Source organism: Euprymna scolopes, chromosome 10 (assembly GCF_053919585.1).
Source record: "Euprymna scolopes isolate OS-2025 chromosome 10, ASM5391958v1, whole genome shotgun sequence".
Taxonomy (NCBI): Eukaryota; Metazoa; Mollusca; class Cephalopoda; order Sepiida; family Sepiolidae; genus Euprymna; species Euprymna scolopes.
Genome location: NC_136491.1, coordinates 93378013 through 93398586, shown reverse-complemented (window position 1 = coordinate 93398586; position 20574 = coordinate 93378013). Strand labels below are relative to the sequence as shown.

General features: G+C 33.4%; 1 protein-coding gene across 2 annotated transcripts in view; it reads left to right on the top strand.

Annotated features, from left to right (window-relative positions):
- Window positions 1-14600, top strand: part of LOC145286141 (rab-like protein 3) — a 197096-nt gene extending 182496 nt beyond the window's left edge. The window contains exons 8-9 of one of the 2 annotated variants that reach the window (XM_080134863.1): window positions 10578-10665; window positions 14409-14542. In XM_080134863.1, the coding sequence (XP_079990989.1) occupies window positions 10578-10658 (81 nt within the window). In that variant the 3' untranslated portion in view covers window positions 10659-10665; window positions 14409-14542. Of the gene's footprint in view, window positions 1-10577; window positions 10666-14408 lie in introns of both variants that reach the window. The other variant, XM_080134864.1, reaches the window with a different exon arrangement.
- Window positions 14601-20574: the final 5974 nt, after the last annotated feature.

Sequence of the window (20574 nt, the reverse complement as noted above, 5' to 3'; positions counted from 1 at the left end):
ATGTAAATCAGGAAGAGTTGGGCCCAGGATGGACCCCTGAGGGACTCCAGCATTAATACTGAGGGCCTCTGATTTATGCCCATCAACCACTACTCTTATGAGCCTATCAGAGAGAAATGATTCAATGATTGAGAAAACATTTCCAGTTATACCATAGCTGGAAATCTTGTGAAGTAGGCTCTTATGCCATACCTTATCGAAGACCTTTGATATGTCAAGAGCAATTGCCCTAGAAAGGAAGCTTTTGTCGAGAGATTCACTAATCCTATGAGATATAACCGTTAGCACATCTGCTGTAGATCTGGCAGAACGGAAACCATATTGCATGTCACTAAGAAGGTTATTTCTGCTGAGGTGGTTGACTACTACTTTCCATTATTGTAAGAAAATTTCATAAAATATAACACATTGACTAAATTGTGCACAGCCTCGGTTTCATATTAATAAATCCAATAAGGATCTTTTTTTCTTTTTTTTTTATTTTTATTCTTGGCAATTTTTGATTGAAAGAATAATTTTGGGGGCTTGTTTGTTTTAATGGTCATAATCTATTAAATTCCATTTTAGAAAAACTAATTCACATTTGAAGAAAATGTTATAAAAAATAGCACATTGGCTGAACAACTCGTTGGCTGAATTGCGCTCGGGCTGAACCACTCGTTGGCTGAATTGCGCTCGGGCTGAACCACTCGTTGGCTGAATTGCGCTCGGGCTGAACCGCTCGTTGGCTGAATTGCGCTCGGGCTGAACCGCTCGTTGGCTGAATTGCGCTCGGGCTGAACCGCTCGTTGGCTGAATTGCGCTCGGGCTGAACCGCTCGTTGGCTGAATTGCGCTCGGGCTGAACCGCTCGTTGGCTGAATTGCGCTCGGGCTGAACCGCTCGTTGGCTGAATTGCGCTCGGGCTGAACCGCTCGTTGGCTGAATTGCGCTCGGGCTGAACCACTCGTTGGCTGAATTGCGCTCGGGCTGAACAGCATTTTGGCTCATGTGTATTGTTGTTTTAATAAGTTCTGCAGTTAATTTACAGTTCATGACAAATCTTCTCTAGCTAGAAAAGCCATTGTTGAAATTTTACAATAACTAAAATGCTATGAGGTTGAACAATGTTTTATTTTTCACCAATTATTTTTAATGCTAAATACTTTTGATTTACTGTTAATTGATTCATATCTTTACCCCCCCCCCGCCTCTCCTTCTAATTCCTTTTCTGCTTAGGACATCACATGGTTGTCCACTTTGCAGATGGGAATAATTATTACAACACTTTTTTGTGTGTGCGTTTTTTCGACTTCATAAGCATGAAAAAAACAAACGATTTAGTTAAACGAGAAAAATAGTAATTAACTTTGACATTGTGTGTGTGTGGGGGGGGGGTTCTTGAAGGTGGAGTTAGTTTTTATTACTAAATTGTTTATTTTCTTTTACTGGTGATAAAAATGGTACATTGTGTTTTTTGTGTGTGTGGAAAATAATGCAATTTCTTTCTTTGCATTCATGCTACTGATTTTAATCTCAAACCAAATTCATTTTTGCATCATAGAATTCGGATACAAATCAGTCCAACAGTGGCTTTGTTGCTGTCAGGTTGATGTGTTTTTGTGCAGTCCTAGGAGATCCACCCTTTCAGGCTTTACCTTCTCTCAGAGAAGGGACCAGCTTATTGCTAATCATGGAAATATTAAAGGACATTTTTTGTAGGCCGAAGTACACTTGTTCTAGTGTGCTTGTTTCTCAAAGCTACACCGGACTTTTTGTCTAATCTCGTGGCAAGGAAGTAAATAATTCATTTTTAGCCCAAACTTAACATAAGACTCTTTAATGTACTTTTTCTTTAGATGGTTTGGGGTGAAAAGATTATGAGTAACAAAATGTACGAGGGTTCTTCCAAAAGTAATGCCTCCCTTTTTTTTTTATTCCATCCAAATGGATCAGAAGAGATTGCAAATTGCATTATTATGATAATTGAGCTCCTGCATTCATGACTTGAAAGTTTCATCTCTTTGTTGCAAACATTGACAGTGTGAGATTCTAAGAAAGCAATCCCTATCAGCTGGAATCCAAAGAGCACGATGGAATGGTACCACTCACGGTCCTCAGCAAAGAAGTTCAAGATAAAGAAATCTGCAGGGAAAGTGATGTACATGATTTTCTGGAACAGGAATTGTCATCCTCCTGGAATTTTTGGAACCAAGGTTGACTGTCCACTCTGATCATTACATTGAAACGTTGACAAAAATGAAGGCCCGGATTCACCATGTAAGGCAAGAGAAAAGAGAAACATCTCATTTGCGAGATGACAACGCCAGGCCACACACAAGTCTGAAGATCATGGAATGTATGACAGTTCGGCTGAATGGTGCTGTCTAACCCACCATATAATCCAGGCCTGGCACTGTCAGACTTCCACCTGTTTGAACCTCTGAAGGACGCATTACATGGGCAGCATTTCCCCGATGATGGCGTTGGAAGCTCAGCCATGAAAAATGGACCGCCTCGGTAGGCACCGACTTATACATTCACATTCATCGCTGGAAAAAGTGCATTAAGAATGGTGATGACGATATAGAAAAATAAATTCTGGAGCACAAAAGTTTACTCGTTTTAATGGTACACACGTCTCTAAATATGTGGAGACAGTGTATATGTGAAGGTAGAAAACTTCCAAAAGCTTTAAGGGAGCTAACTCCTGCCAATAAAATTTAACATAAAAAATAACAAAAATATTACAACATACAATTATGTTGATTACTTTTGGAACAATCCTCGGATATTTCTTCCTTTAATGACTTTAGTTTCTTATCTCGTTTGGCACTGAACATTGAAGTCTTTTTTACCTAGGAGTCACCACTTATCAAGGTCCAGAGGGCACTCAAGGATAAGGGTTAAATAGTGTACAGTAGTCAATGGGACAATATCGTAGAAATTGTTAGTAGTATAAATTTGGTAAATTGGATTAAGGGGAACGGCTCATCAAGAACTTGTTTACATTGGACTTGAAGACGACCATATTGTAATCAGCTGGAAAGCAGGGAAACGGAAGACAGTTCCATAGGTGTGCACTTCTAAGAAACAAGCTTTGTTCATGGAATCTACGTTTAGGTTTAGGCACAGATAAAGAGTGGGGGAAATTATTGATAGCAGTTTCAGCTAGACGAGCGTTTCTCATGAAAGTTTGGCGAGGGGGGGTCCATAGATTAGAGCTCAGACGAGGACTTACCATGAAAATAATGTTCTTGAATACGGTTCTTGAAAGAAGACTCGTATATAACAGTTGCAATTAACTCTGACATTCTGACTGTCAGATGTTTACGGAGAAGCACCACCATCTTTTGGAGAGAAGAGAGGAAGGCTTGATTTTCATATGGATGAAGCAAAAACATGTGGCAGCTGAAATGCTGACATACATTCGATATATTTATGAAAAAACTAGAAATTCTATTTATAACTATTGATTACCCACTTTTCATCTATTTATGCATTTATAGGCATCTCTTATTCATATAATAATACATTAGACCACTTCCTGTTCATGCATACAACATCACCTTACCCCTTTATTTTAATGAGACTGGCCTGTTACCAAAGATGCAATGCAAAAGAAGTGTTGTGACGTGGCCCAAACACATAACCACGGTCCAGGTATATTTACAGAGAGTGAAACTGATTAGAGTCTGTTGAAACTGCTAGTTGGAATGCAAACATTTAGTGGTCTACTTGTTAACTTGCTTAATAGTTGTTTGCTATCCGACATGGACTTTTATTGTTGTACAAAACAAAATAAATCTATTCTCTGTTTTATATTTGTGTATTGTTTTCTGCTCAGCGGTACAACAAAAAGTAATTGATGTATTGGTGTTGTTAAGGTAAATGGGGATATAAAACCTAAATAGGGAAGGAAACTGGAATCTTAGGAAGATCTCCATCATTCCAGTAATCATAGGAGCAACTGGACTCATGAAAAAGAATTTCAAAAACTACCTGGCAAATATACTTGATGAACCAAGTGCAAGCGAGATTCAAACAATTGTACTTAAAGGGACGATTAGAATCTTAAACAGATCTCTCGGTTGGAATGTATAAAATAGCAGGAGAATGTTTGGCATCTGGTAGGATGCCCCATCCTGGTTTGAACAAAATAAGAAAATTAAGAGAAAAACCACACACACACACACATATATATATTAGTGATGGGACGATTCCAATATTTTTCCAGTTACCGATACAATTACCGCTTCCGTACTAAATTCTCGATTCCGATACTTTAGAAATCTCTAAATATTTAATACCGATTATATATACGAATAAATATTTAGTACCGATTACGATAAAAAAAAGCATCTCTTAAATGTGGCTATATTTTCTCAAATCTAAAAAGACACTTATGATGGGGTGATCTAGAGATTTTAGTCTTACTGGAAGTTTAAATCAAGAAATATTTATTTTATTATTATTACTACAAACAGTGGAAGATATTTCTTAAACTAAAATCAAATAAAAAAAATAATTTAAGGTATCTGTTTTGGCATTGGAAAATAGGCTAAAATTTTTTCGATTCCGATTAATTCCCAACACTAATATATATATATATATATATATATATATATATATATATATATATTAATGAAACTATGACATTCTGATCTGAAGTGTAGCCAATGAAGGAAATTCCCAGTGTTTCATGGGAGAGTGATAGATTTCTTGAGTTTGTGACAATTATACCCACTTCCTCTAAGTCTGGTCCTGGATATGACCTTAAACTATATCCAGTGGTGAGGCCCCAGCTTGCGGACTTTGGGGAGTGTGGAGCCACCCTTTAATTGCCATTGCTCCCAGGTCCACTCTGACCCGGAGTGGTAGTACCTGTTAGGGTCCCAACTATGGGTTGAATAGAAACCGACTTGAAAACAACAAATATATTCTAATTAAAAAAGTTTTCTTCAAAATCTTTGGATTCGGCATTAAATAACCTGAAAAGGGTTGATATGCCGTAAAACAAAAACAACCAAACCAAACCAATCCTCTAAGTCTGGTTATTTTGGACAGAATAAGTATAGGAAATTTTGAAAGCGAATTAAAAATGAATTTGAATTTCTGGAAACAGGCATCCGTTATTGGCAGGAAGCGTAAATTATGTCGCACCTGTTTATCGTTCTATGATGTATGAATTGAGGAGAGGGGGGTACCGACTTTATCATGTATTAGCAGTTCATTATAACTTCATAAATTTAACTATATCTTTTAAATAAGACCATAAAGAAATAAAAAGTAGAAATCAATTCGCCTGTAGAGGGGGAATCTTTGTTTTAACTTAAAATTTTTCATTGAACTTAAAAACGATAAAAAAGAAAATGTAGTGTCACTAATTGAAGTGAAAAGAGAGCAAGCAAGCAGTCGGTGACCTTCTCCTCGTTCTGAACTCTTGCTTATTAGTTGTTGGTATGTTTCTTTTTAGTTAGTTTGATTTAAATTGCACCCCCCTCTTAAAAATAATTAGTAAATATTTTTAGGAAGACTTTCATAATCTATCCTTTTTATATATAAAATCACATTAATTTCTGTTAATGAAAAATATTGAAATATATATATATGACGATAAAATTACAATTGAATAACACCAAACATTAATTTATTATGAACTGTTTAAAATAGTAAGGCAAATTTGGTATTTAAATAGCTGCCTTTGTGTTTTCATGTGTACTCTACATAGACAGTAGTTAAAAATATTATGTTGTATTATTGATTGAAATAGCGGCTGTGAGTGATAAATGAAAAAAATTGAATTCATTTAGATATACAAATAAATACACATTGGTCCTTATTATAAAGTAGAGAAGTATTTTATTCAAGCCTGTATAGGGATTTCGTTTGCTATTACTGTATTTTTCCATCATCATTATCATTTAAAAGTGTACATGGAAAGTAGCTCGTGTTTGTATTTTGAAAGATTACAATCTTTTTTTATAACAAAGAAGAAAACAAAACAACTTTACCATTTGATGGCATGTGTTGGACGGCTTTTCAAAATTTATTTCCATGCAAATTTTTCTCTGGTCGGGTCTTTACCACTTTCTTTCAAATCCATCATTCCCTCTCATTTTTTTCTTGGACTTCCCCTGCCAATCAGGGCTGTGGAGTCAGAGTTGAGCAGAGTAGGATGTTTTAGCTGAGAGTCAGTCAGAATTTATTGTTTGATTCCGACTTAAGTCCAATAAAATTTCCTCCGTTTGGTGTGATCAGTTGAACATTTTAGCAGTTTTTCTATGGTCTTGCTTCCATTTTTGGAGGCAATAGTGTGTTCAATGTATATTTTGATTTCTTTACTAAAATTTTATTGTAAGTTAGAATTTTATTTCTTTTCTTTTACATATTATCTCTTTCTGCAGATTACAAAAAAATGCTTACAGAAACAAAGCAAACAATTTTACATTTTGAATTAAACTTCTATATTTTTTATTTATTTATTTTCCTACAGATTTACAGAAATAAATAATTTATAGTTTTGAAAATTCTTACAAAACTTGCTCCACCCTTAACATGGCTTCAAAACAAATCTACCATTTTCTTTTTTTAACATTTTACTTTAACATTGCAAGAATTATGTATATCAGTGCATAATAGGCTGAGACGATGAAGAAACAACTTGTGGTGTTAAAGTTAGTGCTTTTGGTTATAGTATTTCTAAAGGCCATGCTTCTACTTGTGTTTTAACTTGAAAAGATATTTGGAGCACCGCCATCCTGACATTTTTAAAATGGTACAAAACAAAGATTCACCTGAGACATCAACCGCATCAAAATCTAAAACTTTAAATATTGAAAAGAAACTTGCTACAGCATCTTCAACATTTTTTTTTTTTTTTGTTATAATGACTATATCAATGACTCCAGATGCATTCAAACGAAATATTAAGATTACTGTTCTCAACAGCATTTCATTGAGATTCTTTTCTTAGCCTGAAGTTAAATGAGTTAGTTGGACAAATCAAACGAGTTGTAGCTAGCATCATAGAAGTCTGACCTTATACCATCTGACTCCGCAACCCTGCTGCCAACTGACCCTGCTGCCTCAACTTTTCAACATCTACGAATCCAAAAACTCTTATCCATTTTTTTTAATGTTACTATACCAACAAAATCTCCTGTTTTACACTCCTCTCCCAATACTGTCCAAATTTAATCTTTTCAAGGTCAACAAATCTTAGTCTGTCTTAGATTTGTCTAAGATTCCCATAAATACATCCATTGTATTATTCTCATATCACTTCTCCATGCAACTCCTGTCCTCAAGCTTCACTTGCTAGGTTTTATTTTCATACATCATTACACTTCATGAACATGCATGATAGACTCCTCTCTTGGTCAACAATGGGTAACGCTCTGTTTGTTGAGTGATGATAGAAGTTCCCTGAACTTAGTCCACCCATTCCTAACTCTTGCAACCACACTAGTACCAACTCCTTCCGGTGCTTTAATGGCATCACCACAGTAACAAAAACTTCAATAGTTTCGCCATCCAAATATACTTTCTATATGTTTGAGTTCTCATCCATCTCTGTAGTCTTACACTTCTTGCACGGAAACTGTTTATCAGATCTTAAACTACAGGTGATTTCATTGCATTTCTTATGTAATCAATGCTTACACATATGACCAAAACTTGCAGTTTTATAATGTCTAACAACATAGACACCCATTAACTCCCTAATACATTCACTTCTGACAGATCGTTAAGTTGATAAATTGGATATCATCTTTCTATTTGCATTTTTATTGCCTGCCTTATAATTACATTTATGCCCCTTTTTCTTATATATATATACTGACATGATTACGTTGACACCAGTTCCCGAGATCACCCGAGCTAAACAGCAATGAACCTTATCAGTACTAAAATGGCTAACTATTTGGGTGCAGTATGTGGGAGGTCACCTTGCTTATTTATTTCCTTTTTTTACAAGGGAGTCACCACTTATCAAGGCCTGAAGGCCACTCAAGGTTAAAGAGTGTATAATGGTTACTAAGACAAAAGCGTAGTGATTGTTAGTGGTGAACATTGGATAGAATTTGATTATTTAAGGGGACGGTTCAACGAGAATCTGTTTACATTGGACTTGAAAACAACCATATTGTAGTTAGCTGGAAAGCAGCCCAATGGAAAAGTTCTACAAGTGGGCAATTCTAGGAAAAAAGCTTTGTTAATGGAATCTGCGTTTAGATTTAGGCACAGATAGAGAGTGGAGAAAAATTGTTGATAGTGGTTGTAGCTAGATGAGTGCTTTTTGTGAAAGTTTAGCAGGCTGAGGACCATAGATTGAAGCTCAGACAAGCACTTTCCATGAAAATAGCAGCATTATTTCCAGTCATCCTGAATCTATTCTTACCACTGGAATCAAGTAATATCATTTCAAAAGATTACACAACTCTTGTGTAGGCACCCTAACAGGAGACTCTTAAAACTGAACAGAGGCTTGTGTGTGTGGGTGTGTATATATATATATATATATATATATATTAGCAAGGAGACCTGACGTTGCCCAGGATTGAATAATGATCAACGAATATTTCACACTCATATGTTTATTGTCATCCCGTGAAATCGCCTGGGAGGAAGCTTCACATGCCTCCATGCAGTAACTTAGACACACACACACACACACACACAAAGTTGCATTTATATATATATATATATATAGCAGCTATCCATCTGGCACAAACGTTTCCTCAACTTGTCGATTTTGATTCTGTGTGCTGATAACATCAATTATCTTAATCACCTTTATCTCTATTCTTTCTTGGTAGAACCAGTTGTAGATAAAGGCATTTTCCTCTTAATGGACACTAAACTAATGGGGTTGAAAAAAAAAGTGCCAAGTTGCAAATGAAAATAATGCACAGCTTTAAGATCCAGCAGTCATCTATCACATAATTATTGTATTTAAAATATTTTATTTCTTTTGATCACCCTAAACAAGGCTACTATTGAAGTGTAAAGGGCTATTGTGATAGGGACAAGATTTATGGGGAGTTGGGCAACAAAGTGTTTGTTCACATAATAATCTAATTTCTGCATGTTGGTATATTTGGGGAAATAGTGAGCAGGAAGATAATTCCAAAGGCAAGTGATCCTAAGAGAAAAGCTATCAGTAGAAAATCTTCTCAGAAACTTCAGTGAAGGAGTGGGATCTTGCTCGTTGTCAAATGAGTTGAGGCTATTTACGTTGAGAGGGGAATAAAAGTGCAATAAGTTCATCACAGCACATTCTGTGGAAATACTTGTAAAACAAACGCAGGGATGCAACATTGAGGCGATCTGACAGGGGCTGTAGTTTAGTAGATAGTGTGGAACATTAGGTTAGAAATTATCTTTTTGCACCTTGTCAAAGAGGAAGAGGCTAATGGTTGGTCCACCAGCCCAGATATGGCAACAATACATCATGCACAGGTGAATGGTGGCTTTATAGAAATATAGGATACTGGCAAATGTAAGAAGTTTTCTAGCTGTATATAGAGAAATTATCTTCTTTGCAGCAGACTTGGCAATATTTGGAATGTTACCTGATGAGTTTGGAATATTGCCTGATAAGTTTGAATGACCGATATTTTGACCAAGTTTGATGATTGGTCAAGCGGTGTAGTTGTACATAAAGTTACAAACTAACTCCATCAAAAACCTCTTTTTGAAATGCTTGGATGTATCTTAAACAAAAACCCAAGTCAATTGTGAAATTTTACATATGAGCTGCCTTCAATAAGATTCCAGACTTTTTTCATAACTGGTGCTAACATGACGATCTGTAGTTAGGAAATTTTCTTAGAATTGTTAAAGAAAAGTAGAAAATGGACCTTGAGTTTATTTTCGTCAGTCTCGTAATTTCACTTCCCTTATTTTGTCCTTTAATCCTCACATTCCATGAACAATGTTTTTGACAACAGAGGAAGAACTGCTGTTTTCCAGGTCAGAATCATTCCAACACTTATCATTAGTTAGTTTTTAATCTTAAATTGCTATTGGGGGGGGGGGGCTCTTTAACATCAAGTGGCTTGCCTAGAGCGATTGCCAAAAAAAAGCTTTAAATGGACACGTCTGAAATGCGGATGAGAAAGTGTGAGGCCACAAACGAAAATGATGCACTGGTTTAAAATTAGACGGTCAGCTACCACATAGATTGTAAATTGTTTCTTTACACAATTATTGTATAAACGGTTTTGAAAAATTAGGCCAATGTTTGTTGCAGAAAGACTAATTAATACTCCCCCCCCCTTTTTTTTCTAAAAGCACATCTGGAAAGAAAAATAGTATTATAAACTTTTCTTACTAATTATTTCTTGCTTTTGTTTAAGCATGTGTGTTGTATGTGCATATATAGCATGGAGATGCACTTGTGTTTGGGTCTGGAAGGAACCTTTCATAATTGTTTAAAATATCAAAATAAAAGTAGCGCCAAATTTACCATTTTCTACTGACACCAATCCTAAACATATGCCTGCTTTCGGTGCCGGGATTACTAACCCACGTTCAACTGGAATGGTTGGGGTCGGTTGATGACATGTATTATTTCCATGGATCTCATTACAGATCTGTCTTACTTCCATATTTGATACTGAGAGTGAACTTCCAGAAATGTCCAAGGTTCGTCCTTTTCCAGTGCACATGTGAAATTCAGGTACTAAAGGACAGACACCTTTTTTTTAATTTTTTTTTATTAACAATCTGAAATCAAGACCGAAACAAAAGTAAATGAATATTGAATCAAACGATCGACATATGTAGTGATGAAAATGCTATTTAAAACTTGTGTGTGACATACTGATGTTCAAAGCCTCTTTTAGAGATGCTTTGACACCTCAAACAAAAACCTAAGTCAGTCTTGAGGTTGTATATCTCCACCTGACAAATGAAGTATTCTCAAAGTTATCCCATGGGAACATCAATAACTGTTGAAGGTTTGTATCAAGTCCATACATCCTAATTTGGAAAAAAATCAGAAATTAGAATGCCATCAAATTTTGAACCATGACCGGACTTTTGACATGTAAGATGCAAGATTTCATTGGTTACAATATGGATCATACAGTGAGTCTCTGCAATGAATAGAATTGAAACTGTCATCAATAATGTGACATATTTTTCCATGATCTTTGACCATTGACCTGATATCTCAAAATTAAATCAGTTTTCATGACCAATATTTTGACTAAGTTTGATGATTGGTCAAGCGATGTAAACACTAGGTTGTACATAAAGTTACAAACTAACTCGATCAAAAACAAACTTTTTAAAACTTTGACAGATAGAACCTCTTCTTGAAATGCTTGGATGTATCTAAAACAAAAACCCAAGTCAATCGTGAAATTTTACATACGAGTGGCCTTCAATAAGTTTCCAGACTTTTTTTTTTTTAATGGGCACTTTTATTGATAGTTCACATATGAAACTCTAATCCCCTTCAAAGTAATCTCCTCTTGCTGAAACGCACTTGTACTGTTCCAACAACTTCTGGAAGACCCCATGGAAGTCCTCTTGTATGAGCATGTCAATGACCCTCATCACAACCTCTCATCTTCTCAATTGTCTCATAATGACAGCCTCTGAGGTTTTCTTTGAACTTAGAGAATAACCAAAAGTCACAGGAAACAAGGTCTGGGCTATAGGGAGGGTTAGGAACTGTCTTGATGCTCATCTTGGTTAAATAGTCTGCGACAAAGATGGAGTTGTGGATTGGTGCATTGTCCTAGTGGAAATGTCACTGACCTGATTTTTAAGAGTGCTGGCCTTTTCTGACAGAATCTCTTCCTGAACCCCTTAAAACCTTAACAGAGTATTCCTTGTTGACTGTCTGTCCAGTGGAAACCTAGTGCGTACAGATCATGCTCATGCTGTCAAAAAAACTGATCATGTTTCTGGGTGGATTTGCTCTGTCTGGCCTTCTTGGGTCTGGGAGAGCCAGCATGCTTCTACTGGGAACTTGGTTTCTGGGTTATAGCAGTTGATCCAGCTCTCATTGTAGGTCACCAGAGCATCAAAACTGCGGGATCTGAATTGATCAGCTCGACCATCTCCCTGCTCTCATGACAACATCTTTCTTTCTGATCTTCTCTGAGTACCCTTTGGGCAAATTTTGCGCATGTTCAGTTCCTAGTGGATAATTATGTGTACAGTTCCCACACTGACATCAAACTGTGCACTAATCTATAGACACATAATGGTTTTATCCATGAAATTCTTTATTTGGCCAATCAACTCTGGTGTTCTGACTTCCTTACTCCTCCCCACACTTCATCATCCTTCATAGACACCCTGCTTTCCTTGAATCTCTTATGCCGCTCAAAAAATGATGCTTGATTCATATAATTCCATACGTTTCTGTGGCATTTTTTCCAAGTTTAAAACAGAATTTTATTGCATATTGTTCTTTGAAAGTGTCCTCACATCCAGATTGCATTTTTGAAATCCACCAGCTATGACATGCTTTAGTAGGTTGCATTCCAATTCCTGCTGTAGCTGTTCATTTGAATCTGAAATCATAAAAATTGGTCAGTCATCTTATAAGATGTATAGCAATGACATACTGAATTTTGAAGAGTCTGACAATTTTAAATGCATTTACAAAAAGTCTGGAAACTTATTAAAGGTACCTTGTACACCTGCCTAACTAATGAAGTATTTTCAAAGTTAAATTACATTGATAACAGAACATCTATTTCTCATAAAGTTGAATTTTTTTTATTAGATACCTACATCATAGTTTCGAAAATTCTAGTCGATAATTTTGCATAATTTTTGGTATAAATACCTAGTTTTGTCTGATACGTTTCAGTTTTCCTGTTAATTTATTTTTAACTGGTATATTTCACCTGTTTATGCTTACCTACAATCACCAATGAAATGCATTAGAATAGATTGAGAAATTAATATACTGTGTTACAGTAAAATAAAAAAAAAGGTTATTTATACCATATGGGGCACATATAAAAATTGCACTTCCTAATCCATCCATACTCTAGTAGACCAGCGCTCTTACCAAAAATAAACTTAAGTAAACTAAATTATAATCATACTAATAGCATAATGGAAGACAAAAAAAAAAGTAGTTAAAACATTTTTGGGAACTATCAGATTAAATATTTCACAAAATTTTGTTTTATTTTGAGATTATATTAATAAGTTGGCAATTTGTTTTTGGTATTCATATTATTTGGATTCTTTGAACTACTGTTCTCACCTTGAGTGTTATTTTCTCAACATTTCAGTTGGTGTTACCTCTGACCATCTTCAGGTGTATCTTGCTGAACTCAGGAATTTGGTTGGAATTTCAAATAGAACTCTTTATTTCCTTGGGGTAGCATGCTTTTCTTCTGTCAGCCATGACTGGATAGAGGTTCTAAGTAATTGTATTTTCAGTCGCCCACACTGAGAACTGAACCTTCTGGAGAATATCACTTTTATGATTTTTCCAAGCACTACGCCATGGGTCCTTGCAGACAGTTCTAATACGAATTTTGAGAGCCTTAAACCTATTTTTATTTCTAGTTGTAAACATCACTATTTATTACTAATTATTATTACTATATATATAATTATTGTTTTTACTTATTACTGTATATAATATCTATTATTCCCATGTCGTTAAATTCTATACTAGGTCTACTTAGTAAGTAATTGTCTCCCAGCATATATGCTGCTTCTTTGAATCCTCTTACTCTCCAGCATTCTTCTGTCTATAATTTTTACTTTGTATATGGTTTCCCTTTTCCAGATATGATCAACTATACCCAACTGTTCAATCTCTCCACATATTACGGCTTTTCAATTTTCTTCTAACCGTACTTTTAGTGGATGACATGTCTCACTTTTGCATAGTTTTCCATGTAGAATTGTCCACAAAGACCTGTGGCACAGTGGTTAGAGTACTTGGAAAAAACAATTAGAAAAGTGACCTTCTCCTGAAGGTTAAAGGTTCAACAACAGGCGACCAAAAAATACAATTGCGAATTACTTAGGACCTCAATCCAGTCATGGCTGATGGATCAAGAGCATGCTACCCCTGTAAAATAAAGGGTACCGTTCGAAATTCCGTTCAAATTCCTGAGTTCAACAAGATAGACCTAAAGAAGATCGGAGGTTACATCGACCAAAACGTGAAAATGATACTCAAGATGAGAACAGTAGTCCGATGAATCCAAATCTGAATAACCAATCCTCATCTCAAAAATTCAGAAACATATTTTTGTTGGTCTTTTAAAATTTGAACTGGGGAAAATAGTTTTAAAAAAGGGAAGGGGTGCCTAAAGAAACCTAACAAGTATCTCACCTGAAAGCTCCCAATATTGTTCATTCTATTATTTATAATGTAATCGTTTGCTTTCATTAAAAGAAATTTTTATGATCAACCTGTTTGTTTTTCAGAGATCTTCAACTCCAAGCATTGAAAGACGAAGAACTATGATGAGTTCCAGACACACCGATTAAATGAAAATGTTATGGTTCCTGCTACCATTGAAATCTAAAAATCAATCTTTCCTCAGTATTTGAGGGAAAAAAAATTCCAAACTAAAGAAAGGGAAGAAGGAAAAAAAAAGAATATATATATATATATATATATATATATATTTCTTTTTCTGTGATCTTCATCTAAATATGAACTCGATCTCGGTTTAATTTTTTGTTTTTTCACATTGCAATAACACCAAAGATGTTACCCATTCCATAATAACCTGTTAATCTCTCAATTAAAAAATATAAATCTTTCACGTTTGCTGCACACAATCTTTAAGAAAAAAAATAATATATATGTATATATATATATATATATGATGAAAATAATGGAAATAGTATTCCGACAAAATAGAGAAAATAAAAAAGGAACAAACCGTATTATGTGTTCACCAACGTTTCGTCTTTATTTCGAAGTCTCGAAATAAAGACGAAACGTTGGTGAACACATAATACGGTTTGTTCCTTTTTTATTTTCTCTCTCTCTCTATATATATATATATATACACACACACACATGCAACCATTTTATTTAGTTGTCAATTTAAATATAGTGTTTCTAATTTGTTACCAATGCAACACATACACCCATTTAATATTATTGCATTTTTTTTAAATCCATATAAAAGCTTTACTTGAGTTTACTTAATTTAATTTAGTTATCCATTGTTTAATATCAGAAGGAACGTTTCAGTCTTTATATTTCCATATGTTCAGTTTGAACTTGTATTCTAATCCGTAGTATAGCTTTTACAAATCTGCTCTATACTATCGACATTTTAGACGGTACTTTTATAAAATGTTGCAATTTTCCATAAAACTTTAAAAGAAAAACGCCACCCTCCCTCTCTGGTGCTCCTAAACATCCTCATCATGTTTGCTTTATAAAAAGCATTCTCATTGTGCAGAAGTGGAGGTCTATTTCAAAAGCTATGGAGCAACACAGTTTTTTTATGTTCCCTAGTTGGTTGTTATAATGACTTGCAGAAATTCAAAGAAATGGTTGATTTTATACTTGGAACCTATTTAAGTAAATAAAATAAATTTTATAAGACTTGCTATATTATTATATTTATTTTGAAAAAAAAAATGTACTAATGTAATTTAGCAACCTTGTTCTTGTCAAGAGAATATTCTTTTCATTATTTTGACTCTTGAGTATATATCAGTAAATATTTTGGTTTTTATTAGAATGATGTGGTTCTCAATTGATTCACTGTGTCTAACTTTGTCGGATACATACTCGAGAGTCAAAACAATAAGAATATTCTCTTGTCATAGTCCTAGTTATAACCACCACCAATGTTTTTGGTTATGTTTTTGATAGTTTGTTTGTCACTATGTTTGAGTACAGGCTAGCATCTCCATCACTTGACCAATTATCAAACTTGGTCCAAATATCAAACAAGGTATAACTTCAATCTATCCATCCTAAAATTAAATCAGTTCTAAACGCAAGGTTTTTGGCAATAACTTGTGTTCTGCTCATCAAAGAGACACACTATTTGGCACATATTGTAGCAAATTAAGTCCCACATCTTATATAAACTTCAGCTTGAAGAGTTTGGTGACTTGAAATTTTGATGGAATTTCAACTTCTAATTTTTCTAAATCTGATATTTATGAAAATTGCCCCAGGCAAGACATGAAGCCACTTGATATAAGAGGCTAAAAAAAAAAAAAAAAGTAGAAGTATAGTCCAGATAAGACTTTGCCCCATCCATACCATTGTCAGGTAGAGATATGCAGTTCAACAATTGACTTATGTTTTTGTTCTAAATGTAAGTCGATTTTTAAAACTGATAACAGCCAGCAAAATGCAACAGAAAAACCTTTGAAATAGGCTTCCAGTTCTGGCGCGTTTTCTTGCTATATTAAAAGCATCGAACATCACTCCATTAGCGGTCACTTCTGCGTTTTTTTAATTAAGTGCTTTAAATAATATTTCAGAATTAAAAAAAAAATAAAGTGTCTTTTCTCCTGAAAATGAAAATTGCTTCACATCTCTTCTATATACATAAATTCCTTCCCTCACATATTGCCTTAAATTAAAAGTAAATATAAAAATGCTAAAAAAAAAAAATTTTTTTTTTTTTAAGTTTACATCTGATACTAAGAAACCCTGAAAATCATTTAACAAATTTTTAGTCATTCAACTTTACTAGATTGTATACAGAATTTAAAAGGATTGCAAGTTGCTATGCTTTTTAACACAATATGTTGATAACAGGACTTTTGATAAACCAGCAGAAACTTTGCCTCAAAAGTTAGAGGCATTTATGCAGTATGAGGCATATAGCAAAATTGCATTCCAAGTAAAAATTCAGTATATTTGCATATTAAGCAAAAATAAGTATCTTCACCAAAAATTAGAGAAAAGTTTAATTAAAATAAAAATAAGTTTTCTTGTATTTTGATAAGAGCGGAAATACCTGTAAAACAGGGGAAGATAAGTCAGCCAGCCATTTAACCACATTACTGACAAAATATGAAAACCGAATTTTATTTTTAAATTAAATTTTTACTCTATAATTTTTGGTGAGGATACTTATTTTTACCTAAGAATCTTTTCTGTACCCTATGCTGTATAAATGCCAAGTCAGAGTATATACAATTTAATGTTTAGTGTTAAGAGATTAAACCTTAAAATATTTCAAGTCAAAATAAATAAAAATATTACCATGATAAAATGTTTGTGAAAATAGATTACATAACTGAAGTCCTGGACTTCAAGAAATTTGTAATGCTCAAAATTTGTTAAAACTTATTGGAATCAATAATTTTGTGTCTTAATTATGGTTTAAATCTCTGGATACCTACAGAAGACATACTATTGTTGCTTTCGTCTCAATAGAAGAAAGGCAGCATTCTCTGTTCGTGTTTTTGCTCCTTGCACCAACCTGCCAGAGGAGTTTGCAATGATGACTGATATCATTGATGTTTAGTCACCTTGGCCAAACATTCAGACGATATATAGATGCAATATCTTTTTTTCTTTTTTTTTATACATGGCTTGTGGCACTTTCCTATTGTGTTTTCCTGATCATTTCTATTAAATTCAATTTTACAAATCTTAATATTCTAAAAAGTAGTTTGCGGACATATATATATATTAGAGTTACACAATTTTTTTCAAAATACAAATAATCAAATCCTATTTCACATTTAAAATATTTTGTATATTTTTATACAGAAATTAATCTTTTTTGTGTGAATTGAATTTTATCAATGTTCAAATATTTATTCAATAAATGTTCAAATATTTATTCAATAAATCTTCAAATATTTGTTCATATAAATGTTCAAATATTTATTCAATAAATCTGCTGAAGAATATTATTGGGTTCATATTATTTGGATTCTTCAGACTACTGTTCTCATCGTGTTATTTGCACAATGTTTCAGTCAATGTATTCTCTGACCTTCTTCAGGTGTATCTTGTCGAACTTGGGAATCTGCACAGAATTTTGAATGGAACCCTTTACGGACGTCGGAGGTTAGATCAACTGGAACATTGTGCCAATAATATTCAAGCTAAGAAAAATAGTATGAATAATCTATCCTCATCTTAAAAATTCAGGACCATAATATTGGGTTTTTAACAGGAATAAACAAATGCCTTTATAAATAAAACAAATCTAATCTAGTCATTTATTTCATAACATTGATATCAAGTTACTTGAATAATTACTAATGGGGGCGCCATGAAACTAGTTTTCTCTTTAAAAAATTCAGTTTTCAAGGGAGACAATAGTGAATTACCTCCCTTACAAATTAAGTTTCATATACATAAAAGGTTCCCTCTGTTAACTTGCATTTTAGATACGTTTCAGTGAAAAAAGGACATAAACGCTTGTTGCCATAAGATTTTTGCTATTTGTCCAAAATTCAGCCTAATTAAAAAATATATAGAAAAATCTTTGTAAGTACTCGTCATCAAATGAAAATGTCATATTCCCAAATTCACATAAATTGATCGTTTTTTTTTTGTTATTTTTGTTTGTAACTAAAAAAAAAAATAAAATTTCATGAGTAAACCGTTTTGATCCGCCGTGTTTTAAATAAAGCGAGACAACTCAATTTGAATTGAATTGTCTTGCTTTATAAATTAGTCTTGTAATGAATACAATTATTAAAATCACTAAAATTTGTAAAATGATTTTCTGTATATAAAAAAATATTTTATCGATTTACATGCTTTCTTGGAATGATATTTTATTTTGTGACGGGTATGTACATCAAAGATTTTTCTGTGTTTAAAGTAAGTTGAATTCTGGACAACAACCGATTCTTTAAAATAGCCTTTGTTTGTTTAGTTTAGTTTAAAATTCATTTTGAATATATATCCGAATTTTTGATGATACATGTTAATTGTGAAAAAAAAAAGTGCATTTTAAATGCATACGTTTTTAGTAAAATTTAAGAAAATTCTCTTTTGAATTATCAGTTTTGTCATCATCAAATATCGCCTCCTCCTTCATGACTCACAAAAATGAAATCAAAACGTTTAAACTTCCTTAAAAGTCAGTTAAAAATTCAGTTTTTTTACTATTCTGTCCCCCCCTTGAAATTAGCATGGAAGACCATAACTACCAGAATTATTATAGTTCAGAAATATACAGGTTTTTAGATATTTGTTATACTTGTAGCAAATACAATTTTTCAAAAATTTATTTTACTAATCAAAATAAAAATAAAAAATGAAAATTAATGAATAATAATAATAAAAAAAAAAACTAAGAGTAAAGTGCTACTTCTTCCCATCTTGTTTGTTTTATTTATCATTGTTTTACATTTTTGATGCCAAAAAGTATTTAATTGCACCCAATGATTTTTTTTTTCTTTTAAATTATTTTGCATTATAAGAAAATTTATCAAATAAAATAAAACTGGAAGAATTGTTGATTGTCTTGTTTGATTTTTTTTTTAACTACCAATGTCATAATTCCTAAAACTAATAAAAGCCTACACCAATAACGGATATATAGTAGTGAAGAGAGATCAGAAAAATGTTTTAATTTCTATTTATGACCTGTTTATATAGAATTCACTCTAAAACTAATTAACCAATCATTACAAGCTTTGGAACGCAGTTATTTAGTTCTATGCAAAAGGGATAAACATTTAACAGAAGTCCTTTGTGAAAAACTATGTGGAATTCTAACATCAAATAACAGAAATTGCCTAAATTTCAGTTTCTCTGGAGTATTTAAATTTTTTTTTAGGGGGTCATAATATGGATACAACCACTCATTTGAAAATTTAAATATTTCAGATTTGTATTAGACTTCAATTAAGCAAGATTCCGTAAATTTAAGAATCTAATTTTATTTTGATAAAAATGGAAATAAGGATTCTAGACATAAGACTTAGTATCATAATATCTTGATTTTAATCTTCATAAAAGGTGCAAAACTGTTCTGTCTGAGGAATTTTATTTGTCATGGGGCAGATACTCTTCTTGTTCTATATTTTTTGTACATTATTTTCAATTGCGCTAATTTTATGCATTTTTTTTTTCTTTTTTTTCATTATCAGTCTTATTTTCATGAAAACAGTGATTATATATAATATTAGAATGCTGGCTCGTATTTCCAACTGAAATAACGTTAATGGATCGTTATCCAGATAACGTCATTTGGTCCATTAATTTGAAAAAAAGTTTTTGTCATTAAATTTAACGGTTCCATTTGAGGAAAGTTTTGACTGGGTACACCAGCATAAGTTGGAAAGATATAAAGATCTACAAGAAGAATGTGTCAGAAATGGCTGGAAAGCCATTGTATTCCTATCAAAGTCGGATATCAAGGTTTTATTGTAAACGCAACCTCCACATTCTGGAATAATCATGGGTCTTTCTCCATCAGACAAGAAAAAATACATAAAGAAAATGGAAGGCTTCATTTATATCATCATGGATATAGCAATCCCACAAAATGACAACAATCTAACAAAGTCTGATGGTATTTGCTGGGAGCACTCTGAGCTAGTGGTAATGATGCTTTGGGCCCTGAAATCATGCCTGAACCCAGAGTCATCATCCAATGAAGGCTTTGTTGGAAGCAATGCTGCTGTACAA